The sequence below is a fragment of the Phascolarctos cinereus genome, unplaced genomic scaffold (genome assembly GCF_003287225.1).
Source record: "Phascolarctos cinereus isolate Bilbo 61053 unplaced genomic scaffold, phaCin_HiC Scaffold_726;HRSCAF=1367, whole genome shotgun sequence".
Lineage (NCBI taxonomy): Eukaryota > Metazoa > Chordata > Mammalia > Diprotodontia > Phascolarctidae > Phascolarctos > Phascolarctos cinereus.
In genome coordinates, this window is record NW_027556098.1 from 34,111,597 (window position 1) to 34,138,999 (window position 27,403).

The following is a 27,403-nucleotide window of genomic DNA, read 5'->3' on the forward strand; positions in this document are numbered from 1 at the left end:
TTGAATTTTTTAAAAATTCTTTATTTCAAATACACGGACAGCTGTGGCACAGAAAGAACAGTGATGAAAGGCACAATCGACATAACCTATTACCAGGTTTTCAATTTATAGCAGCAAGATTTCAAACAAAGATCCAACTACCTATAAAAATTCAACAGGTACTCAAAAGGATTACTGCAGATACTGCACAATTGAGTAATGAGGACATTTAAGGGAAACATAGATCAAGGTTTTGAAGAAAAGCCTCTTGCAGAATCTGTCAGGTAAAGATTCTATTGGGAAGATCTCTCCAAATGTTATCTTCTCTTAAAAAAGGAAAAACTTATCCAAATGAAGAACTGAAGTAAGAGATCCACATTTAAATTTTTTTAATTACAAAAAAAAAACCCCAAACAAACAACTGTGTCTAAACAAATAGCATTTTATATCCTTCTAAGGAAAAACTCACGTGCCCAAACAAAGTTATTTGCTGGCAGTGCATCTTACAGTACTGTCACTATCAGCCATTTTTAAAGCTCAGAAAAAGTATTTCCTCAAAAAGTATTTTCACCAAATCTTGGCAAATACTGAGTTTTAAGGGAAAATAAAATGTAATATCAACTCAACTAAAGTATTAATTCTGGCACTGGCTACTAATTTTAACAAGGGCATAACTAGAAAGTGGTAATACTCAAGTACATCAAAAAACATTTCTTTGCAGAAAGCATCCATATTGTTTACACAAACTTTTTAAAAGCAGCTAGTCCCCGTTTAAATAACTTACGAAAGAGGCACTATGCTAGGGCCTGGAATCAAAAGATTAAAAAATATGTAACACTTTCTGCTTTTACAGAGCTTACAATCATTATCAAGAAAATGTTCATAATACTTTGGGAATACTTTACATTGAAATGTTTTTATTTACCTTTCTTAAAACTATGTATTCTCTAAACATTAAGAAGCTAGACAACTTTCTCATAGTGTGATCTAATATAAGACATCCTTCCTTTGAAATGGACCAAAATATCACTGATATATGTGACAAATAAAATCCTACTTCTCAACATGAGTGTATTCTTCTCTCATAGCATTAATGGGCACATGCATGAATACAGCAAAAAAGCACTGGTTAATTGTAGCATTTATCAAATAAATTCAGTCATTTCAAGACCATTTTTTAAAAAGTAACAAATGAAAACTTAAGCTTTTAGGAAAATTGATTGGACTTTTTGAATGGCATTTCTTGCCACATTATTAGTAGTTATTTTCTTTCTTTCCTTTATTTATATATATCTTACTATATGAATCTAGAGGGTATGGCAATATTAAACAAGCACAAAAAAACCCAATTTAACAATCAGTATCATTAGACATATGAAGTAATTAATTATGGTCATTTTGAACGGTTTCCAACATACAAAAATAAAGAAATTAGTACAACCTTTTTATACTGGATTATGAAGACAAATATAAAATAACCAAATATTAGTTCTTCCTCCACGTTCTGCGACATAGTACGAACACTACTTAGTGAAAAAGAAATTTTTACTTACTCCAAATATGAGTGTCTGATTTTAAATTCCAAAAGGGGTCTTAATTAGTAGTCTTAATTAATTAATGATTCCTATACCCTCTAAGAACTTAATCACATAGTATCCTTTCCAGAAAGAAAGATATAGTGTATTTTTTTACCTGTCACTCTTAATTAACAAAAATTCTGGGATCCTGTAACTATACTGTGGCTCCAGCACTTAATTAGGATGTGCTAATAATTCACCTGCAACCTCTGGTTACTGATCTCCCAATTAAGCCTATATGATGTTTGTGGGAGAGAATGTACAGCATAAAGCTTTAGGGATATGATTGCTAACATATCCACATGTCTCTGAATATCCAACATGACAGCTTCCCTTTTTTGTTTCACTTTTATAATAGTTTTTCTTAAAACTGTTGTTTCTGAGTGACCAATCTTTCTTAGTAATCTTATGGTAGATGTTGGTATCAAAACAGCTTTCATCTTGAAAGCTGTAGATTTTTAAATCCTGTAACGCAACCTTCAAAGTTTTGTTACTTTACAGAAAAATCCAATTCCTTCCAAAACCAAACACTTTATGGGGAGCTTTTTTTATTCTGAAATACATTTAATATAATGTTCTAATAGCTTTCGCCATTGGATAATCCTCAGATACAATTTATATCTACACGTATGTGGTCATGAGCTTTGACCTTGAGTTATCAATGCAACTAAAATGTTCATGTTAGCACACTTCAAGTATCTAAATGTTTTCTGACTAATGTGAAAGCATACTTCACAAAAGTAGGACTTGTTCTGAACATAAAACTAAATATACCATTACTCAACATTAACAAAAGTAGGTGTGAGATATGATAAACTTACATGCACCTATTCTTAAAAATCCATGTTATCTTCCCTTCAAGATATCTCTTATTACAACACAGTTCTGCCTTTTATACTTTAAAACCTAACCTCATTCTGAAGAACTAAGTTGTAATTCTTTTACAAGGATCTTTGTGCCATGCTGGAGCCCTTAATTTGTGAGGGTGTTTGACCTGTACTAGAAATAGAAGAAACAGTGAACAAACCAACCGACAAGTATTTATTGAGCACCTTTGTACCTAGTGCTGTGCTAGGCCTTGTGGGGTATGCAGGAAGAAATTAGGGATAAGGATCTGGGACTGGAACCAATAATTTCATTGGTATAGAGAGCCCCAAGATGAGAAAACTCCCTCTACCCCTGCAGATCTGCACTTTCACTGCCTAAAGCTCAAGGGGTTAAGTGACTACATGCTACCTTGTACCGAGAGAAGGTGGTAGAAGAAGAACAGAGGCAGAAAAGGGAGAAAGAGGAAGAGAAAATGATTCATGAAAGAGAAAAGGTGTGTAAGAGATAAAGAGAAGCTCTCCAAGAGCTGAAAATGTGGTTGAGAAAACAACTACAATGATGGCAGGAGCTTAAAACTTCTGACATAAATATAAAAGTATGTGGCATCATATAACTAATAGGAATTCAGAAAAGGAATTGCTAAAGACTTCAGGGAGAAGGAAGGGAGATCTGAGCTGTGATTTAACCAATAAGGATCCCCGGAAAGGGGGATGGGGTAAGACCACCAGGCTGACTGAAATGAATTTTAAAATGGCAAGGTGCAATAGCAACTATATAAGTTTCTCAATACTCTCAATTAAGTTCCCCAGTCTTGTCCCAGAGTAGTTTATTTAATAATTCAGCTGATGGAGGCTGCATTTGAGGGGCTCTTGGCACTTGGAATGATTCTATTAACTGCTGTAACAGCCAATTAAGAAGATTCCTCATATGCCCAGAAACGGCTAAAAATTTTTTCTTCCTTTTCAGATCATCTGCTTTAGGAATTTTGGCCAAACTGACTCAGAAATAACTAAACTCAAAGGCGAAGTTTAAATTGAACTTGGACATTAGCATCTTTAAAAAAAATAAAATCAGAAAAATTATTTTTTGGCAAGAAAACCAACATGAAATGAATCAAAATATTTGCATCTTGCATCATCCTTAGACTTTTAGCTTCTTTAATAAAAGGAAAAGCTTTACAAAGATAATTTCTGAAGTTGATTAAAAAACAAAAACCTACACTAGTACTTGGAATTACATGTAAATCAATTATGCAACTGTATTTCTTGGACACTAGGTTTATAACTTTAAAATGCAAATTACATCAGTGGAGAAATGCAATATGGCTGCAACAGTACCTTTCACTAAAAATCTGTCACATCATTTGTCTTTAAATTTGTAAATACATTTCCTAGAAAAAAAGCTGATACAAGCATTACCAAAAAATTTGTCCCAACTTACAAAACATGAATGTATATATCCAGGTAATAATTTAACGAAAGGAATATTGAGTTGATTACAAAGATCAAAAAGAAAATACAATTTGTTTCAATGCATAACAGGGAAACATCAAGCCTGTTATTTCTAATGAATCACATTTGTATGCTAAAATTTGTCAAACTGTTTTGTATATGGCCATACCCCGTACACAGTACAGTGTTACAGCCCACAAAGAAACTGATCTTCAAAGCAAGGGGATTTAAGGAATGATGATACCTTTGAAAATACACTATTTCAGATCCTTTAGGATACAAAAGTACTTCATTTAGGAAATCCATCTGGAATTATTTATACTGGCAGTACATTTGAAAAGACGTTACCATTTGAAATGTTTTCATTTTCAAAGAAAAATACATAAAACTTAAAAAAGCAAGGTGTACTCTGTTTTTAAAAAGTAATTCAAAGTTTATGCACCAAAATATTTACTCCTCAAATAATTTCAATAAATTAACTTAATGGTTTTCTGTATATTTATATTTATACATATATATCCCTGATAATCTATAAAAGGGGGTTTGCAATAGTAAAATAAATGAAATCCAAAAGTACCCCCTTCATAAAAGTATTTAACATTCTTCTTATATTGAAGGAATGTAACAATATGTACACCTCTTATGTATTAGGAAAATACCAAAATAACACAAGACAATACTAACACAATGTGACTGTAAAATGTACAAATGATGTTCAAATAAAGGACTTGGGCTTCATGTGAATATTATGGATGGGAGAATTAATTTTCTGAATTGATCTGACAAAAGGGCTTAATACAATTTTATCTATAGTAGATTTCACAAGAGGTAGTGTTCAAGTGAAATACAAAAGAGAACAGAAACATGCTTCATTGTCTTGAATTTGTTCTAACATTTTTTTTTCCTTAAAGAACAATCTTACAGGGAATCAATTTCAGAGCTGAAAAGTCCCTTTGAGACTGTTTGTCTGAAATGATCTTGACTTCCTAAGAGAACTTGGTCAGTTTGGAACCTTTTTAATATGAATCTGAAATAGAAAATTTTAAGTTAATTTGTAAAAGCAACAAATTCTAAATTCTTTAAATAAGTACAATACCAAAGTCTTAAGGTAAAAGGAGTCTGAAATCTTTTTTAAAAAATGCAACACTCCCACTGATTTCATTAACTTGAAGAAGTATCTCACCTCATTAAGAACAGCCCAAACTGCAGAATTCTGTATGACTGAAAGACGGAAGGCTGAAATGGGGTTTAGATGGGGATCCACCATCCCTTCTGCCACACCACCTTCAAATTTTCCTTCAAAATAAAAAGTATCACCAGTGAGTAGACTATGATGAACTGAAACACCAAATAGGACTGAAAATTTACCTGAATGGATGGGTTTATTATCATGCCAACAAAATTAAGACTTACATAAATTTGCCTCTAACCTTTAAACTAAATTGCCTAAGTACCCAATGCTAATCTACCAGAGTTTTAACTTTACATCTGAAATTTTTACCAGCAAGCAAAATCCCAAACAAAATAAAAATTATAACCAATGTAGCATTCACAAATAAGCACAGCCCTATAGGTTTTTTAAGTGCCTGAATCCTGATTATTCTGTTTTAAGTTAATAATGAAAGTACTGCCCCAAAGGAAGTTATAGTTCAAGAATAAATCCACATAATCAATAAACATTTTTTAGATACCTGCTATGTGCCTGTTGGGAATAAAAACACAAAAGTTGACAGTATTTGCACTCAAAAGTTTACATAAGAAAATGAGCTTTTACTAATTAAAGGTATATGTTACCTATTCTGACATAACCATCTTCTAATTGATTATCTTTGGTTTCTTTGCTTATTTCCAACTCTTCACCCTAAAACAAATATTTATTATGAAAATAATTACTTATGCAAAAGAAAACCAGAGTACTCATTGCCATATACTAAAAATACATAAAGCTCCCCCATGTTAAAAAAAAAAAAGGCTGCATTAAATGGATTTGATCTTTATGACGCTTTTAAAAAAAACTAGCCCAAACCTAAAAACAACAAAAAAAAACCCTTCCGAATATGCATAATTAATTTGGAACATAGAAATTTTAAAGTGATGATAATGCTTTTATAATGAATTAATAGGTAGAAAAGGGTCATGGCTTTCTATACTTAACACTATGCTACATGCAAGAGATACAAATACATCTGTGAAGACAGTGCCTGCCCACAGGGAGAGGCGCAAGGAACACTGGCCTAGGACATATATTTTTGTAAAGATCAGGAAGGACTAGGGCTGAGAAAAACGCTACCAAAGCAATGAAGAGGTCACTAGTAACTTCTGAGAAAGCAGTTTCAGGCCATACTGCAAGAGGTTGAGAATTGAGAAAACTGTAAGAAGTAGTAGTGCAGGCTCTGTGATAGCTTGAGTAAATAACCTGGATGAGAAGTTTTTGTTTATTTTTAGGAGAGATGAAACTTAACGTGTTAGCTGATACCAAGAGACTGATCTAGGGATAGTATTGAGGACAAAGTTATAGCAATTAGCCTTGGCAAGAAGAAGGGCTATCTCATCATCTGAGCATAGAACAAAGGAGGAAAAAATAGAGTGAAGGGGTGGAAAAGCAGAGTTAAAGGAGAACTTGGAATGGCTGGTGTTGATCCTAAATGAGTAGAGCAGGAGGCATTTGAGGCCCTAGGGAGTAGGATAAGCAGAGCAGTTGTCAGAGATGGAACAAAAGGAACGCCAGGCATGAGCACGAGCCCAGCTGAGGTCAGATAACATGAATTTATAATGGCCCCAAATTACATTTTGTGACTTTTCCAGCAGTGTTCTGCTGAAGTCGATAAGGTAGATGTTGGGAATGACCCAAAAGTGAGAATTAGAGCACGAACAATGTAAGGATAAGGGGTTAAGAGAGATTCAGGGTTAGAGGACAAAATCTTATTGAACTGAACAAGTACTGGTTTCAGACTGTGGAGAGATCAAAACAGGTGTTATGGACTGGAAAAACAAGAAGAGAGTGAAGAACCACAGATTATGGTGAGGTCAAAGAACTGGTTTAAAAGGAATGAGAAAAAAGGACAAATGGAAGGGCAGGAAATTGTGATCTGAGAGGCAAACTTCAAAGTTCAAAGTACTGGAAGTAGAACAATTTTGATTGGTAGTAAATTTAAGATGGGAATCTAGGAGCAGAGGTGGAGGCCAAAGTGTTGGAAGGGCCACAGATGTGAATGATGAAGACACAAATCACAATCATAACAAAAGTGACTGATATAGTTTGATGGTACAAACTTCAAAGGAGAGGGTGATAAATGACTGGCAAAGAGTGAGGGTCTGGAAAGGGCAAATGAGAGAACCAGGAGAATGGCCCAGTGTGCCAGGGGTTTAAGAAAAAGATCATCTGGCACAAAAAGGTGGAAAAAAAGACAAGAAGTCCAGGGTTCTAAAGATGCTTCTACTATGAATGTCTCAAGTGGGAGCCCCCTTAGTTAACTGCAGGAGGGAGAGCCAAGACATGTGTTGCCCTTTCCCTACCCAAGTACCTGAGGTGAAGGAGGCTTCTGCTGACAGTGCCTCCCAAATGGAACCCTCTATGATGACTGCGGAAGGAGGAGGGAGAAGGGGTGAGGACACAGGTCACTTTATCATGTGTAACAATCATTAAAACTACATGCAACTAGTCTAGCAGCAATAGGGAAATTAAAACAAAAAGGAATACCCATTCTAATTTTATGGGAAGTTCCAGACTCCTTTCTTTTGAGCAAAACTTAGGCCCTTTATCTTTCACAAATGAGGAAAAAGACCTACTCTATTTTACAAGGTCAACAACAATGATCATCACTGAGATTTTCAATCAAAAGAAACAACTTGTTTTATTTTCTAATAGTCTCCTATGAATCAACTCTCTTCTATTATTTTTGGTTCTTAAGGAAGTCTGAATGAAAAAAAAGTCATCATACCTTAAAAGGCAAAACTTCCACAGTTGTATTTATCAGTATATCTCCTGGATGCTCTGGATTGCCACTCTGGAACAAGTAGCTATTAAAAAAAAGTAAATAATGTTGCATATGATAGTATTTTGGGATATACTAGGGATTACAAAAGGATAACTAATAAAGATTTTAGGAAAGAACTAAGCTGTCATGTGAGTAATAATATCATATACAAGTGATTGATAAACTGCAAATTACATATTTTAATTATTTCACGATACATAGCTAAGACCTTAGGGCAACATTTTAATAATTCCTGTCACTGAAAAGGAAAATGTTTACTAATTAATATAAAAGCAAACCTGCAGATTTTATGTTAAATAACTTTCATAAGAGTAAAGCTTGGGGAGTTTCAGGGTTTTGGAGTAACTTAAAAAATACAGACATGGAGCAGCTAGGTGGCATAGTAGATGAGCTCCAGCCATGGAGTCAGGAGAACCTACGTTCAAATCCGGCCTCAGACACTTACTAGCTATGTGACCCTGAGCAAGTCACTTAACTCCACTGCCTAGCAAAAAAGAAAAAAAAAATACAGACATGTATTAACAAGGGAAGTAAAGAAGCTGATGGCAGTAACACTACGAAGTCTTACTCAACATGAATATTTCACATCTGACACCTGGTCAGAGCACTTTCAAGGTTGGTTTTATATAAGTCAATTAATATTAGTACTAAATGAAGTAAAATGGAATTGAATTCATCTCTTCCAACAGTTTGAAAAATTGTAGGCCACTGTACTAAGTCAGCCCTAGAGCCTGTTTAGCTGACCTTATAACTGAAGTAATAAACCCATTCATTTGAGCACTTTATATGTATGTTTTATTTAATGTATGGGTTCACATTCCTAGGGTCTCTTATCTCACATATATTTGGAATATATTCCATAACAAAACAAGAAGTTTGGAGTGTAATATCAGATACCAATAATTACTAACCTTTCCACATCAACTGGCTTATCAAATTTAAATAATATGTAGTCCCCAGCAATTGGGGTAACAGCCCAGAAGAAATCCTCTCCCATGTAAGTTTTTTCCAATGTGTGTCCTTGGTAGACCTTCAGAGAAGTAGACACTTCTGCAGGTGGGTTTACATGCATTGTGTGAAGTAATGGCTTCAGAAAATCTTTATCCTAATAATAAATTTTTAAAAGAAAAATACAGTATGCAATTATGTCTACTAAGAGGAAAAGAATGAACTCACATGCATACATAAATATAAAGAAATCACACACACAGATATAGTGAAATTAAATCACTCACTGTGAGTTTCTGAATTTTTCCTTCTAGTGATGAATGCAAACCAACATGCTGGAAAAGGGAAGGCCTGAATCGAATTCGTAGATTTGATTTTTGCCTATCACAATGTTTCTCAAAAGAAAAAAAATTTATGTTAGTATACTTGATAGTGATAGTGTGAACTCTTAGTCATCTGAATAATGGAAAGCCTTTCAGAATATCTAAAATAAAATACAGTAACTTTCATAATTTCATGTTAAACATTTTTCTGAATATCAAAGCATTCCTAGATTTGCTACTTACTTGGTAAATATATCCAATTTTCTAAAAGAAATGTTAACAAAAAGAGCATGTTGAAAGCTACTTTTAATTTTTATCATATTTCAAAAGACATGAGATTTTGTTTTTAATATTATTGTAATTATAAGTATTATGTAAAGTTTCACTTCAAAAACAATTACAAATATCATTTTCAAAACAATAACAAAGAATGTGAAAACCAAAAAAAGCAGCTTTGAGTTATTATACCAATCACTGACACACTACAGCCAAGAAATGAACTTCAATAGAATAAAGAAGACTAAAAAGCTCATGGTCACTGTCATTCCCTTAGGTAAGTAGAAGGTATTACTGACCCAAACTTCCAATGTAGTTAGATAAGACCAGTGTTTTAACAGTGCTCTAAGCTGAACCATAGCCACAAATGCTAAAATACTGACCAAGAAACTCTCATGGTGTTAAGCAGGCATAGTTTTATCCTATTACGGTAGGAGTTCTTAAATTTTTTTATATGATGGACACTCTGACAGGCTAACAAAACCTATGCTCTCCTCAGAATTTTTAATATTTTTTCCATAAATATTTTATTATAAACATATTTATATGAATAAATATTATTTTTAATAAGTTTTTTAAATGTAGAGAACAAAATACACAGGATTACAAATGAAACTCATACTGAAATCGTTTTCAAAACACATACACTTTTTTTAATTCACAGAACCTAGTTTAAGAACTCCTGCACTATGGAGATACAGCATAATTAACCTCATACTCCTTGACTGATGGTGACTGGAGAAATAGGACTTGGAACACAAATGGAAAAATAACATAGAATAAGACCTCAGATTCCAGACCTCCTAGAGAGAAAGTATCCCTCAGCTAAGGTAATAACCAATTATTTTGTACACTTCTTTTCCTCTGTCATCCTCATTCTACACACTACCACCTCCACCACTACCCCTTAAACCCAGATGATTTTTGTATTACACTATTATTTTTAAATTATTGAAATTACAAATAAGTTATTTAGTAACTTATTCAAATAAATTATTCAATAAGTATTCTTTGCAAAACTTTATAATTAAAAAGAAATATGGGCTTTGAGGGTACATTTTACATAAATCATGTTTTCATGGGATTTCATGTCCAATGCATCTCCTGATTTCTGAACAAGAGGAAGAGACACCTGAACTATGCAAAAAAGGAGAGGCAAGAGGTTAGACTCGATTGGACCATTTTTTCTTTAAAGATACCAGATAGACATAGAACAATTACTTAGACCAATTTATCTCAGTTTCTTTATGTATCACCAGTAGTATTTCTATCTCTAACTAAATAGCACAGGGTGCTCCTGTCTCTGAGATTTCAATAAGCAGAAATAGCAAACGTTTTTCTCACTGGGATAATGGAAAAAACTGCTTGTGAAGCAAACAAATATATAATTTAGGGTTAGGACTTAACAAGTAGTGACTCTATAATTGTTGGCATGTGAAATAGAATGGTGCAATGTAAAGAGTACTGACTGGGAATCAGAAAACACAAGTTTTGGTCCTTTCTTCTCTAACAGCTGTTGTGACCTTGGGTACTATCACTTAATCTCTCTGGGTGTCAGTTTTCTAATCTGTAAAATGAAGGGAATTGGATTAAGGTTCCTTCAAACCCTAACAGTGTATCGGTCTACATTTTTTAAAAAATTAAAACTGCATTCTCTTAGAGATTCCCTATCTGTAGTATGTGTACCCCTAGAAAGTATAAGAAACTTGTCAAAGTAGTACAGGGAATATTTGGCAAATAACTATATTATCCTATTGAAATTAAGTGATTTTTTATTTCTTATATGCACAAACATGGTAAACTATAGAAATTACTTCCTTCCATATTGAATAGGGAGTATGAAATGGTTGACTGAAAAACAAGGGGTATAAAGACCAAACAAAAATTGGAAACTGCTGTACCATGTACATCCTGTCTTTAAAGGACCTAATGATGTTGGAAAGGGAAAGGGAAAAAGAAAGAAATAAGAGGCCACACTGACACCTTATGACCCCTAGAGGGAAGTGTACAGAAAAGGGTTTTTGACAAGTAAAGCAAATTTCCTGGATCTTTACTAAATGACAAAATTTAAAAAAAAAACCTTTCAAAAGCCCCTATATGCAAATGCAGTTTTATCTACTTCAATTCCAATCTATCCTATGGGTTCAAACAGGGACTCCATGCAGTCTTTATTAATAAGCAAGCCTAAGTTTTCATATATCACATTTCTAAACCAGTAAAAAATCCTTAAATAAAATACATTACAGAACAAGTCGTTATTTTATGAGAAATTAACTTACTGCATCTTTTTCAGGATTGCAGACTTTCACCCAAAGTATATGGTCTAAAAGCCAATCAATAGGTTTCTCCTTGTAAAACATAAATATGAACTCTACAATCAAAGTGATGTCTGACGCTTGAAACATTTTACCTAAAAAGATATTCCAAGTAAACAATAAGTTAATGAAATATAGAGCTTTGTTGTAGAACCCCTTAAAAAAATCCCTTAAACCTTTGTGTCATGTCCCTTTGGCTGTCTAGTAAAGCCTAAGGCCTTCTTTGCAGAAAAAATGTTTTTAAGTTCACAAAATAAAATACATAGGATCACAAAGGGAAGGAAACAAGCATTTAAAAAAAAAAATTTCTTTTTGGTGAGGCAAGCAGGGTTAAGTCACTTGCCCAGGGTCACACAGCTAGAAAGTGTTATGTGTCTGAGGCTGCATTTGAACTCAGGTACTCCTGACTCCAAGGCCGGAGCTCTATCCACTGTACCACCTAGCTGCCCCGAAACAAACATTTATTAAGCACCTCCATGTCTTGCACTGTGCTGAGTGCTTTACAAATATTACCTCATTTGACCAAGGAGGTCAATTATATTGAAATAGTTATCAAAATAATTTTTAAAACAAGTTCACAGACCCTAAATTAAGAACTTTGGCCTTAAACTCAACTGCCAGAATTCATTTCACAGGGTCTGATTTGTGGCTTCTATTACCATTCTTATTCTACACATAAAGATGTTTGTCTTTTGGCATTTTGTAACTCCAGGGCTAGCCGCCTTCACTGGGGAATGTAAATGAGTTGATATTACTTGCTAAAAATATATATACACTCATCTACACATTTATACATAGCTACGGCAGAGAAGGTACTGACCAGCACTGGTGGAAGATGTTTCCCTATTTAGAGTTCTCTTTACCCATGCAATCATAGGTCTAATGTCTGTCTCTATTGTAATAATGAAAGGCCTTTCTCTTTGTTAAGGATTTCGTATTCAGGAAGTTGATTTCCCCTCCCCTACAGAATCTGAATTAGCTTTCATAAGTAGAATCACAAGAGAAAACTGACAAATTTCTCCATTAGAAGCCTCCAGTCCTTTCTTGAGAGTACCCAAAGCTATCCTTCTGACATTACTACCTATGTAGTCATGTTTATTACCTTCTTTTGTTTTCTCCCCTGAAAGCAGTTGAGAAGGTTATCAATTATAACTTTTTCAATAAGTGTCCATATGAGCCATAGTAGTCCCATAGCCTCTGTGATAATGGGTTATACCTCTGCATATATCCCTCCCCAACTCAGCCAACGTTAAGTAAATGAGGAAACTATAATGTCATATTCTCATGCCCCTCAACCAACTGCTGAACTCAAAGCTCGAAGTGGAAAGAAGAGAACACCTGGCTCCTCACCAATCACCACCACAGAACTCCCCAAAAGAGGGAGCATCTATACTACATACTACAGATGAAACTTTTCCTATACAAAAGGTAAAATTATCTCGGAGGAGCTGTAACACCATCACCCCAATCTGAATGCCAATTTGGATGACTACTTCTCCCACCTATCTCCAGCCAAGAAGTCCTTTAAAAAAAGGATCGCATAAAAAGTAAAAGGACTGTATAAGAAGTCCTTTTTTAAAAAATCTCCTTCAAAGAACTAATTTAGGTTTATGAGCATTGACCTTTTCTAGTCTCTGGATTATACCTTACTAACTCATTTGGAAAGGTTATTTGCCACCAAAATTGGGGATTTCTATAAGCAAAAGAAATGCTTAAGTCTTCTTATTTTAAAGAGATCCTGAAACTTGAAGACAGCCCTAATTCCAATTATTACAAGAAGTTGTTCTGATTTAGGTTTAAACAACTAGTGCTAAGTCTGTGTTTTCTAGTACAAAGTTATAATCTACAATTTCTATATTTGTATTATTTTTCCATTGTTTTATGAGAGGAAATTGCATGAACTAAATAATGACCTCCGCTAAAACCAAGCAAACATCTCAAGTACTAAGCTTCATTTCAGGCCCATATCCACATAGCAAAGCCTGCTGCAGTGAGAAAGACACAGCAAAGCAGACAACATTCTTCTGATCACACAGAGACACACCGATTGTTACACAGAATCAAGGTTGCAAAATCCTTTCCTTATATTATCTCATTTGGTCCTTAAAATAATTCTGTGAGGTATGTACTACTACACACCGATTGTTACACAGAACCAAGGTTGCAAAATCCTTTCCTTATATTATCTCATTTGGTCCTTAAAATAATTCTGTGAGGTATGTACTACTATTAAGCCTTTCACATACACTGCCTTTTTTGATTCTCACAAAACTCTCGTGAAGCAGATGCTATTATGCCCAATTTACAGATAAGAAACTAAGGCTCAGAGAGGTTAACTACTAGCCCAGTGTCTCAAAGACAGTGACTGAAGTGAGATCTGATGTCGAATTTTCTTGCCTCCAAATACAGATTTCTATCTACTAAACCACACTGTCTTCCTAGCACCTACCACAAAGTTTTTTTGGGTTTAATAAACGATTATTTAATTGAACTCTATTATCACAATGAAGGAACATAAATGGTTTAAGTAAAAAATCAAAATTAGAACTGTATAACTATAAAACACATGCTGGATCTGGCACATGTTTCTATCTCCATAAAAGGGGATATGTTTTAGGAACTTTACACTATTTCAGATTTCTTTTATGATCTGTAAGCATTTGAGTACTAAATGAATACCACGGCGAAGTAAGAGACCCTTACTTTAAAATGCTTTAAGAACTGGAAATTATAGTCTTCTAAATTTTATATTTAAATGTGTGTCTCAACACTTCAGTTTTTAAACATGTCTTTTTAATTGCCTTAGGGCAAGAATATCATAAATCAGGGATTTCCATTCATTTACCTTAAGAAATAATGTTCCAAAACCATTTTTTAATGTGTACTACAAGTACCACAAATGTCCATAAGGGACAGAGCAATTTACTGGGAATCCGGAAGACCTGGGCTTGAAACCCTGACTCAGAAACTTAATGTATAAACCTGGGAAGTTCCTTATGCTCTGAGATTCAATTTTCTCATCTGCAAAATGAAAGGGCTGGACTTTATGTCCTCTAAGATCCCTTCCTAGTCTGAACATATGATCTTATAATCTTGTGGCACTCTTAATTAACATTGTTTTTCTTATTTGAGACTCTGCTATAGAAACACAATTGTAAAAGGATTCTTTAACTTAATTATGCCATTACTTCTCTGTCTTTAACACTCTACAAACTATGCAATTTTCCTTTCACATGAAAAATAAATTTATTTTCCCATGTTCAATAAAAGATGAGCTTTAAGGTAAAATTATAATTAAATATTCTGAGAAAACTAACACTGTTTGAAAAATTAATAAACTTTTATTTTTCTCACCAATGAATCCAAGCTGGGAAAACTCCAAAATCATCCAGTCTTCAGAAGAGACCTGAAGTGCAAAATTCTTTATTGTACTGAAGTAATTCTGCTTAACAACAATATCATCTTCAAGCTAAGGAAAATGGAATAATTATATTAACAATAAGAAAGTGTGGCCTGGAATTCAATTTAGCAACTATCAAAGAAATGTTTGGTTTAAAAATCTAAGGCCAATATGAAATAAGAATAATATAAAAGAAAATAAGAAAAAAAGGGAACAAAACTTATCATGACTCCATCCATGTCTCCATCACATAAAAATAATGGAATAATAATGAATTATTACTTTAGTGGGACAGCTTTTGAGGGAAGGGGCAACTTTTCCCAATGTTTTCGTATAAGGAAGCTTTTAAACCAGCCTTTCAAAAACAATTCCTTCATTCAGAAATCTAAAATGTTCAAAGATTTCATAGCAGATGAAACACTTCAATTCCTTAATTTCATTTAGGTGGGTTCAGAAATCCTAACAAATCACAAATTTATTTTATTAATCATGCAAATTTTAATCAAAACACAGAAGAACATAGTATGTCCTTCCACCAGGTGGCAGCAAGGGCTAATGTTAACCAGCCCTACCAATGTTTTTTGTTTTCTGTCACCTTTGGCCCAGACAAAGGAAGGGGGAAAGTAATTGTCTTATCTCTTCTCACCAGGCTAGAATTGACAATATAATTTTTTGGTGTTTTAACTTCATTTAATGGCAGTGCCTCGCTTCTATCCTCTTTTAATCTCAGTTTTCTTCATTTTTTATCTTTTTACTCTCCCTTTCTTGCAAGTATTATGAAATTCCATTAACTCACATAAGCCTTCAATCTCTTGGAGAGAAAGCACTACAGAAATTGAAATATAAGTAAATGAACCTTCTTAACCTTTAAGAGAAAATTCTCTAGTCAAGTTTAAAAAGCTTCCAAACATCTATAATTGTTATAACCCAAATACTGTTGTACACTGTCAGCAGGATAAAGAATAAGATTCAGATATAATATTTGCATGATGCTAAAATAAAATGTCTTATTGAGAATATCAAATAAATCCTTCGAGCTCTTCAGAGAAGAGCTATGTTTAAATCTTAAGTATTTTATGATTACATATGTATTATACTTCCATTATACGTAATTATAGTGACTTTGAACAAATTCTACAATCTGTAACTCATTAAGGTTTTATGGATAATAGAATTTTACACTAAGAACCTCAGAGATCACCCCAGTCTAACCCCTAACTAGAGCAGGAATCTTCTCTACACAACACCATTAACAAGATCAACTTCTACTTGAATACTTCTAAGAGGTGGGGAACTCACTAATTTAATTTTATTCAATATTCACCAAGAGAACAAAGACAGCCCTAAAAGGCAGCCAAACTCTCACTAGTTGTAATGACTAATCTTGGGCACAGAAAAGAGATAAAGAGACACACTTTCCTCCCTGGTAGAGAGGTAAGGGAACTACAGATGTGAAATGCTATTAAGGTACCACAGTTAAATTGGTTGATTTTGCTTAACCATTTTAGCTCTTATGCAGTTAAGAGCATTCTACTCCTTCCATCTGATATGGCTTCCTAAACCCATTAGCCCCCCAAGCTTATGTGAATGGTAGTAGACAAAGGGGGTAAGATCTGTGAAGGCTAGAAAGGGACTTGAAGGGACCAAAGGCCAAACATCCACGGCCATGACTGGCCCTCTGGGGCTCCTGCCATTAGATTCAGGACAGGCAATGCCACATAAGCATTAGCCTCTGGAGCACTGTATCTGCACCCCATTTCCACTGCTTGGTTGCTAGGAAAGACCCAAAGTCTTCTCAAGTTCCAGATCCTGAGGAGAGACCTGAAAGCCTGCATTCTGTTGTTCAGTTTGCACAGCTGCTACCATCAGAATCATCACAGGCTTCTCACCCTGAGTTCTAACTACAGGATAGTCAGTTAAGTACATGAGTTCTCTTAGCTTTCATGGGGAGAGCGGAACCCTAAAAATAGGACACTGAACTTTCTGGGTTAATCCTCATTCCTAGGCTGAGAGGAGAGAAAGAGGAAGAGATAAGGGGGCGGGGAAGAGAGAAGAGGCGAGATCAATGAAAGGGCGGGGAAAGGGAGAGAGGTGAACTCCAGCCTAGAAATAGCTTTTGTCTTCAGTAGGGGATGGATATGAGAATGGATCAATTTATTTTCCATAATACTTAAAAAAAAAAAACAAACCAACGAGCATATGTGCTAAGTAAGCACTATGCTAAGCACTAGATATATATTAAAAAAACCAAGCCTAATGAAGTGAGACAACACAGACACATGACATAAATTAATACATAAAAGCAAAATACTGGGTGGATGGAAAGTAGCCTTTGAGGAAAGGGAGCTGGCAGGGGCAGGGGCTGGAAAAGGGTTCCTAGAGGAAGTAGAGCTTGATCTCAACAGTTTTTTTGTGTGTGTTTTGTTTTATTTTTTAATTTAAAGAAATGAATCTATCTCATCCACACTGAAGTGCTAGTAATATTCACAGGCCCAATCCCACTCATGATCTGCACAGCAGTTTTGACCTGCTCCAATGCCAACCAGGGCTGATTCACCTTAGGCAACCTGGGGGCCGCGAGTATTGATGCCAGATTTAGTGCAGACACCCAATAATCAGCATAGCCCCCCTTCAGCTCAGACCTCCCAAACTCAAGAGTCAAGAGGTCCAACAGCCCCAGACTCCCCAGAGGCTCAGATTACAGGCGTGCACCACCAAGTCTGGCTTTGGAGCTCAGGGGGTTTTTTTTAAGTTAATTTTTTTAATGAATAAAAATCTATTTTCTCTCTCTCCCACCAACTATACCATCAAAAGGAAAACTAAATTTGTTGTAACAAATATGGATAGCTAAGCAAAGAAAAAAAATCCCTCACTATGTTAAAAAAAAAGTCTTATACTATGAATCTATCACTTATCAATAAGTGGATAATCAAACTTCACTGGAATCATGGTAATTTGTGTCTTCAAAATTAAATATTTTTATGTTGATGTTATTGTACATGTAAGTGACGCTTCTATTTTTATTATCTTTTATCTAGTCCAGTTAAGCTGCTTACAAAAATGCTGGTTCTGCCACAGTACAGGATCTCTTTCTTGGAGCCCCACCCCCTCCCACCCCAAACTTAACCTTCCCCCAAGACTGTCTTCTATTTAAACTGCATCCGATACGTACATAGGTATTTGCATGTTTTCTCCCTCAACTGCAAGTGAGCTCCTTGAGGACAGGGCCTTTCTTTGTAGCCTCAGGGATTAGCTCAGGGCCCAGCACATAGTAACTGATTAATATACATTTGCTGACTGACTGGTTGAAGCTATTAAAGAAAAGAAAGGAGGGATGTAGGAGTGATGACTGATGGACATATACCTACTCCTAGAATAATGTCAAAATACAGAGTAATTAGGCTAATGCATAGGGCAGGTACAATAAGTGAATGAAAACCAGCTCCCTTGAGTAACCTGACTGAGAGAAACAACCAACAAGGCTAATATCCATTATAGCCCTTTGCAGATGCAAACAACAGGAAATGATTGTTATTTTTTTAAAAAAAGCATTAATACAATTTTAAAACAAAGCAAAATATACTTATTAAGTTTCCCTCATGTTCAAGGTACTGTTAGATGCAAAGATAAAAATGAAATAATTCTTTTCTCAAAGATATTACCTTACACTAAAGGGCTATGTATAACATGTACATAGATAAGTAAATGAAATATAATTTGAGGAGATAGCAGTAATAGGTGGAGGGATCAGAAAAGGTCTTGAGTAGCAGGTAGCAAGGAATGTTACCTTAACCTTAATGCTACCTTAAGGCAGCCCACTCCATTTTTTCCCCCACTTAATATTTTATTTTTTCCAATTACATGTAAAGACAGCTTTCGACATTCACTTCCGTAAGATTTTGAGTTCCAAATTTTTTCTCCCTCTCTTCCTTCCTTCTCTCCTCCCCAAGTCGACATGTAATCTGATATTGGCTATACATATACAATCATATTAAACATATTTCCACATTGGTCATGTTGTGAAAGAAGACTCAGAACAAAAGGGAAAAACCACGAGAAAGAAAAAAAAGGAGAGAAAATAATATGCTTTTGATCTGCATTCAGACTCCATAGTTCTTTCTCTGGATGTGGACAGCATTTTCCATCATGAGTCTTTCGGAATTGTTTTAAATTACTGTATTGCTGAGAAGAGCTTATTCTATCAAAGTTATTCTTTACACAATATTGCTGTTACTGTGTACAATGTTCTCCTGGTTCTGATCACTTCACTCAGCATCAATTCATGTAAGTCTAGGTGTTTTCTGCAATCTGCCTGCTCATCATTTCTTAGAGCATAATAGTATTCCATTACATTCCTATACCACAACTTGTTCAGCCATTCCCCAACTGATGGGCATCTTCTCAATTTTCAATCCTTGACCAGCACAAAAAAGATAAATATTTTTCTACATGAGGGTCCTTTTCCCTTTTTTATGCTCTCTTTGGGATACAAACCTAATAGTGGTATTGCTGGATCAAAGGGTATGCACAGTTTTATAGCCCTTTGGGTATAGTTTCAAATTGCTCTCCAGAATGGTTGGATCAGTTCACAACTCCACCAAGAATGTACTAGTGTTCCAATTTTCCCACATCTTCTCCAACATTTATCATTTTCCTGATTTGTCATATTAGCCAATCTGATAGGTGTGAGATGATACCTCAAGAGTTGTTTTAATTTGCATTTTTCTAATCAATAGTGCTTTAGAGCATTTTTTTAATATGACTATAGATAGCTTTAATTTCTTCATCTGAAAACTGCTTGTTCATATCCTTTGACCATTTAGCAATTGGGGAATGACTTGTACTCTTATAAATTTGACCTAGTTCTCCATATATTTTAGAAACGAGAACTTTATCATAGACACTGACTGTAAAGACTATTTCCCAGCTTTCTGATTTCCTTCTAAAATTGGTTTCATCATCTTTGTTTATGCAAAAACTTTCTAATTTAATCAAAATTATCCATTTTGCATTTCAGAATGTTCATTATCTCTTGTTTAGTCACAAATTCTTCCCTTCTCCATAGATCTGACAGGTAAGCTATTCCCTGCTTTCCTAATTTGCTTATGGTATCACCCTTTATGTCTAAATTATGTACCCATTTTGACCTTATCTTGATATGCAGTGTAAGATGTTAGTCTCTGCCTAGTTTCTGCCATACTATTTTACAGTTTTCCTAGCAGTTTTTTGTCAAATACTGAGTTCTGATCCCAGAATCTGGAGTCTTTGGGTTTATCAAACCATAGATTACTATAGTCATGGACTACTGTGTCTTGTGAACCTAACCTATTCCACTGATCCACAACTCTATTTCTTAGCCAAAACAAGTAGTTTTGATGACTGATGCTTTACAATATAATTTTCAATCTGGTACAGATAGGACACTTTCCTTTGCATTTTTTCCCATTAATTCTCTTGATATTCTTGACCTTTTGTTCTTCTAGATGAATTCTGTTATTATTTTTTCCTAGCTCTATAAAATAACTTTTTGGTAGTTAGGCATGGCATTGAGTAAGTAATTAATTTAGGTAGAATTGTCATTTTTATTATATTATCTTGGACTACCCATAAGCAACTGATATTTTCCCAATTATTTAGACCAGACTTTATTTGTGCAAAAAGCATTTGTAATTGTGTTCATATAGTTCCTAGTTTGTCTCGGCAAGTAGACTCCCAAATATTTTATACTGCCTACAGTTATTTTTAAGGGAATTTCTCTATCTCTTGCTGCAGAGCTTTGCCAGTAATATATAGAAATGCTGATGGTTTATGTGGGTTTATTTTAAATCCTGCAACTTTGCTAAAGTTGTTGACTACTTCAAGTAGTTTTTTAGTTGATTCTCTAGGATTCTCTAAGTATACCATCACATCATCTGCAAAGAGTGATAGCTTTGTTTCCTCACTGCCTATTCTAAGTCCTTCAATTTCTTTTCTTCTCTTATTGCTAAAGATAACATTTCTAGTACAATATTGAATAACAGTGGTGATAATGGACATCCTTCTTTCATCCCTGATCTTACTGAGAAAGCTTCTAGCTTATCCCCATTACATATAATGCTTGCTGATGGTTTTAGATAGATGCTACTTATCATTGTAAGGAAAAATCCATTTACTCCTATGCTCTCTAATGTTTTTAGTAGGAACGGGTATGGTATTTTGTCAAAAGCTTTTTGTGCATCTACTGAGACAATCATATGATTTCTGTTAGTTTTATTATTGATATGATCAACTATGCTGATTGTTTTCCTAATATTGAACCAGCTCTGCATTCCTGGTATAAATCCCACTTGGTTATAGTGTATTATCCTCATTATAAATTGCTGCAATCTCTCTGATAATATTTTATTTAAAATTTTGTATCAATATTCATTAGTGAATTATGGCTATGCTTTGCATGACTACACATGTATACCTATATTGAACTGTTTACCTTCTCAATGAGGGGAGGTAGGATGGGAGAGAATTTGTAACTCAAAGTTTTAATAAAAGAATGTTAAAAACTGTTTTTACATGTAACTGGGGAAAAATAAAATACTAAGTTAAAAAAATGAAATGGAGACTCCTTAGCCTTCCATGTAAGGACTGCCAAAAAAAAATATGCATTCGTGAAACTGGTCTATAATTTTCTTTCTCTGTTTTGACTCTTCCTGGTTTAGGTATCAGCCCCATATTTGTATCACAGAAAGAATGTGGTAGGACTTCTTCACATATTTTTCCAAATAGTTTATATAGCACTGGAATTAACTGTTCTTTAAATGTTTGGTAGAATTAACTTGTAAATCCATCTGGCCCTGGAGATTTTTTCTTAGGGAGTTCATTGATGGCTTGTTCAATTTCTTTTTCTGAGATGGGGTTATTTAGATATTTTACTTTCTCTTCTGTTATCTGGGCAATTTATAATTTTGTAAACATTCATCCATTTCACTTTGATCATCACATTTATTGGCATACAGCTGGGCAAAATAGCTCATAATTATTGTTTTAATTTCCTCTTCACTGGTGGTGAATTCATCCTTTTAATTTTTGATATTCGTCATTTCGTTTTCTTCTTTCTTTTTTTTAATAAAATTTACCAAAGATTTATCTATTTTATTGGTTTTTTCATAAAGTCAGCTCTTAGTTTTATTTGTTAGTTCAACAGTTTTCTTAATTTCAATTTTCTTAATCTCTCCTTTGATTTTCAGAATTTCTGATTTGGTATTTAATTGGGGATTTTAAATTTGTTCTTTTTCTTTTCTAGCTTTTTTTGTTGTATACCCAATTCATGGATCTCCTCTTTCTCTATTTTATTCATGTAAGCATTTAGACATATAAAATTTCCCCTAAGAAACACTTTGGCTGCATTCCATAACTGTTGGTATGTTATCTTATTATTGTCATTCTATTTGATGAAACTATTGATTGTTTCTATGATTTGTGTTTGATCTATTTATTCTTTAAGATTAGGTTATTTTAGGCATCTTTCCTCTGTCACATATAATTTCTACTGCATGATCTAAAAAGAATGCGTTTAATATTTCTGCCTTTCTTCATTGGATTGTGAGGTTTTTTGTGCCCTACTAATACATGATCAATTTTTGTGTAGGTGCTATATACTGAGTAAAGGGTATATTCCTTTCTATTCCCATTCAGTTTTCTCTGGGGGTCTCTCATATCTAACTTTTCTAAAATTTTATTCACCACCTTAATTTCTTTTTTGTTTACTTTATGGTTAGATTCATCTTGTTTTGAGAGGGTGAGGTTGAGGTTCCCCACTAGTATAGTTTTGCTGTCTATGTCTTCCTGTAACTTACTTAACTTCTCCTCTAAGAATCTGGATGCTATACCACTTGGTGCATATATGTTTAGTATTGATATTACTTCCTTGTCTATGGGAACTTTTAGAAGATGTAGTTTCCTTCCTTTTCTCTTTTAATTAGATCTATTTTCACTTTTGCTTTATCTGAGATCAGGATTTATAGGCCTGCTTTTTTTACTTCAGCTGAAGCACAATATATTTTGCTCCAGCCTTTTACCTTTACTCTGTGTGTATCTCTGTGCTTCAAATATGTTTCTGGTAAACAATGTATTGTAGAATTATGGTTTTTAACCCACTCTACTATCCACTTCTGTTTTGTGGGAGAATTCATCCCATTCACATTCACAGTTATGATTACTGTCTTTCTCTCTATTGTATTTTTCCATTTATACTTTTCTCTCTCTCACCTTTCACCCTTTTCCTCCTCACCAGTGTTTTACTTCTGACCACCACCTCCCTCAATCTACCCTCCCTTTTATCAGCCCCCCTCCCTTCTATCAGCCCCCCTCTTTTCTTTCCCCTTTCTTCTCCTACTTCCCTATAGGGTAAGACAGATTTCTATTCCCAACTGAATGTGTATGTTATTTCCTTTCTGAGCCAAATCTGATGAAAGTAAGGTTCAAACAATGCTCACCTCCTCTACCTTCTTTCCCTATACTGTAATAGGTATTTTGCACCTTTTCATGTAATGTAATTTACCCTATTTTGCCTCGCCCTTTTCTCTTCTCCAGTACAATCCTTTTTTTTCACCCCTTAATATTTTTATATCATCACATCAAAGTCAACTTATACCCACACCTTCTGTCTAACTGCCCTAATAAAGATACAGTTCTCAAGAGTCACAAAAGTATCATCTTCCTATGTAAGGATGTAAACAATTTAACCTTATTAAATAACAAATTTTTTTCTTTCTTGCCAGTTTACCTTTTTATGCTTCTTTTGAGTCTTGTATTTGAAGATCAAATTTTCTGCTCACCTCTGGGCTTTTCATTAGGAATGACTGGAAGTTCTCTATTTCACTGAATGTCCATCTTTTCCCCTGAAAGATTATGCTCAATTTTGCTGGGCAGTTGATTCTTGGTTGTAATCCAAGCTCCTTTTTCTTCTGGAATATCATATTCCAAGCCCTTCTATCCTTTAATGTGAAAGCTAAGTCCTGTGTAATCCTGACTGTGGCTCCACAATATTTAAATTGTTTCTTTCTGGCTGCTTGCAGTACTTTCTCTGTGATCTGGTAATTCTGGAACTTGGTTACAATATTCCTTGGAGTTTTTATTTTGGGATCTCTTTTAGAAGGTGACTGGTGGATTCTTTTAATGATTATTTTACTCTCTGGTTCTAGGATATCAGGGCAGACTTTCTTGATAATTTCTTAAAAGATGCTGTCCAGGCTCTTCTTTTGATCATGGTTTTCAGGTAGTCCAATAACTCTTAAATTATCTCTCCTGGATCTATTTTCCAGGTCAGCTGTTTTTCCAATGACATATTTTACATTTTGTTCTATATTTTTCATTCTTTTGATTTTGTTTGCCTGATTCTCGATGTCTCATAGAGCCATTAGCTTCCACTTGGCCATTTCTAATTTTTAAGAAAACATTTTCTTCAGTTAGCTTTTGTATCTCCTTTTCCATTTGGCCAATTATACTTTTTTTGATGTGGCAATCAGGGTTAAGTGACTTGCCCAGGGTCACACAGCTAGTAAGTGTCATATGTCTGAGGCCGAATTTGAACTCAGGTCCTCCTAACTCCAAGGCCGAAGCTCTATCTACTGCATCACCTAGCTGCCCCTCAATTCTACTTTTTAAGGAATTGTTTTCTTCATTCAATTTTTGTCCTTTCTTTTCCAAGCTGTTGACTCTCTCCCTCATTTCTTTTCCCAATTTTTCTTCTACTTCTTATTTGACTTTTAAAATATTTTTGAGCTCTTCTAAGAAGGCTTTTTGGGCTTGTGACCAATTCATATTCCCCTTTGAGGTTTCACATGTAGGCTTTCTGACAATACTGTCCTCTTCTGAGTTTGTGTTTTGATCTTCCCTTTGACCACAGTAACTTTCTATGGTCAATGTTCGTTTTTGCTTCTTGCTCATTTTCAGGGGGCCTATTTTGTGGCTTTTAAAGTTGAGCTCTCCTCCTGGGGCCAGGGGCCTAGACTGACTTTGTGTGCTGTGGCCTCAGGTGCTGGTGGCTTGCTCATTCTGCTGGGGTGGCCAGGCCAAGTCATACCTGTTGCTGCCTGATTACTAGGGCTAGAGGCCTCACAGCTGGCCTGCTGAGCCAGAACCAAGGGGCCTCAGCTGCTGATCTATGGTGTGGCTAAGAACCTCCTGCTGGCTTGCCCAGACACTGTCTGCTCTGGGCTGCACTCCTCTTTCATCCAAATGAGACAGACCTTTCCTGAAGTCCTTCTAAGTTATCTTAAGCTGGAAAATTGTCTTACTCCATCTTTTTATAGGTTTTATCACTCCAGAATCCATTTAGAGGCTTGATTTAATGTTGTTTCTGAGGGAAACCAGGGAGACCTCAGGCAATTTCCTGGCTTCTCTCTGCCCTTTGGGCTCCACTCATCCATTCCATTTTTTTAAACCTCTAACCATTAAGATGTTCTTCCTCACATTAAACTATTACTTGCCTTTCTATGACTTTCATCCCTTAGTTAATCCTGTACTTTGGAATACAGAATTCTAAAGCCAGTCTTCCCACACAACAAAATTCTTCAAATGTTTCAAGGTAATGTTCAAGTCATGATTAACTTTCCTCTTTTCCCGGCAAAGCATATTTAGTTCCTTCAAACAACTTCCATATAGTATGGTTTAAAATACCTTTACTACCCTGGGTCACCCTTCTCTGTATATACTCAAGCTTTTTACTGTTCTTCTTTCTTCCTTCCTTCCCTCCCTCCCTCCCGCCTTTCTTTCTTTCGCAACTGGGGTTAAGTGACTTGCCCAGGGTCACACAGCTAGAACATGTCAAGTGTTTGGTCTGAAGCCAGATTTGAACTCAGGTCCTCTTGACTGCAGGGCCAGTGCTCTATCCACTGCGCCACCTAGCTGCCCCCTTACTGTTCTTTCTAAACTGTGGTTTCCAAAACCAAACAATGATCCAGAGTTCTGAACAGCATCTTTTTTTAAAAAAATTTTGGGTGGAGGGCTGGAGGGGTTAGCCTATATTATGGACCTTATGTGTCGCAACAGTAAGAAAAAGTGCTTTCGGGGGCAGCTGAGTGGTGCAGTGGATAGAGCTCCGGCCTTGGAGTCAGGAGGACCCAAGTTCAAATCTGACCTCACACACTTGATGGCTCCTAGCTGTGTGACCCTGGACAAGTCACTTAACCCTAAATGCCTCACCAAAAAGCAAAAAAAAAAAAAAGTACTGTCCAAGAAACCCAGGTTTCCTGACTAGCCAATCACTAGGGAATGAAAGGGAAAGCAGCAGCAGAAACTTCCACTGAGAAAAGAAAGGAAGATAAACTAAAATTAGCAGAACATAAAGGAAGGAATGACAGGAGAGCCCAACCTGACTTTAAGGCCCCACTGCTCCACATAGGTGCAGGCTGAATAGAATCAAAGACTCCTAGTGTCACTGACACATGATAAGTAACAAAATTTATAATATTTATAGACAAGCTGGCATGAATGCCTATTACATAGCTATGTTAAGGACTCATGATTTGTAGCTAGGGCGGACCACACTCCCTTATAATTTAGTTGAGAAGTCCTAGTTCCTTGAAGCTTTAGAAGCTGAACTTGCCCAAAGTCACCCAGCTGGTAACCCTCAGAAGCAGGACCTTAGCATAGATCTTCTGGACTACAAATCCAGTCAGATACTAGCCAACATATCACGACACTTCTCAATCTATGAGTCATTAGAAAAAGTTCATGATCATTAAAATATGTGGTCAGTGAGATGATAAAAGTAGAATATGAGCACATATCCTATCACAGGACATGAGAACTGGGAAAGACTTCACTTCATGTGATGTCTGTGGGAAATGAGAGAGGGACTTAGGGCACTTACCTAATGTGGAACAGACTAGGAACTAAGATACAGAAGCAATCCAACATGGCAGTTCAGTGCTTAGTGAACCTAACACTCCCCATCTGATGAGAAATACTACAACAACTGAAAGCAATGTGGCAGAAATAGTTTTATATCAGCATCTTAAACTAGGCACTGGTTTAAATTACATAGAAGGCACTTAATAAATACTTGCTGATTGACTGATATACCAACAATAAATTCCCAACTGAATACACAACACAAAACTAAAAGGCCATATTATAAAACAAAGACAATGACAAAAACTAGAGAATGGAAGGAGGTGATCTTAAGGCTGAGAATTTTTAACCAAACAAGGGATTAAAATGATCATAAAATAGAATTTCAATCACATAAAATTTTCCACAAATAAAATCAATGTAACTTTTCTAGGAAGAAAAATTACTAAGAAAAAAAACCCTTTCCATGAAAAAGT

The 27,403-nt window shown here is 35.1% G+C and overlaps 1 protein-coding gene across 5 annotated transcripts in view; it reads right to left on the bottom strand.

Annotated features, from left to right (window-relative positions):
* MGAT4A (alpha-1,3-mannosyl-glycoprotein 4-beta-N-acetylglucosaminyltransferase A) overlaps positions 1 to 27,403 on the bottom strand; it is a 139,944-nt gene continuing 112,541 nt past the window's right edge. For all 5 annotated transcript variants that reach the window (XM_078146372.1, XM_078146369.1, XM_078146370.1 and 2 more), the window contains 8 exons: positions 15,050 to 15,164; positions 11,660 to 11,790; positions 9,069 to 9,176; positions 8,745 to 8,938; positions 7,777 to 7,855; positions 5,630 to 5,696; positions 5,019 to 5,131; positions 1 to 4,862 (listed from right to left, as the gene is read on the bottom strand). In XM_078146372.1, the coding sequence (XP_078002498.1) occupies positions 4,836 to 4,862; positions 5,019 to 5,131; positions 5,630 to 5,696; positions 7,777 to 7,855; positions 8,745 to 8,938; positions 9,069 to 9,176; positions 11,660 to 11,790; positions 15,050 to 15,164 (834 nt within the window). In that variant the 3' untranslated portion in view covers positions 1 to 4,835. The remainder of the gene's footprint in view (positions 4,863 to 5,018; positions 5,132 to 5,629; positions 5,697 to 7,776; positions 7,856 to 8,744; positions 8,939 to 9,068; positions 9,177 to 11,659; positions 11,791 to 15,049; positions 15,165 to 27,403) is intronic.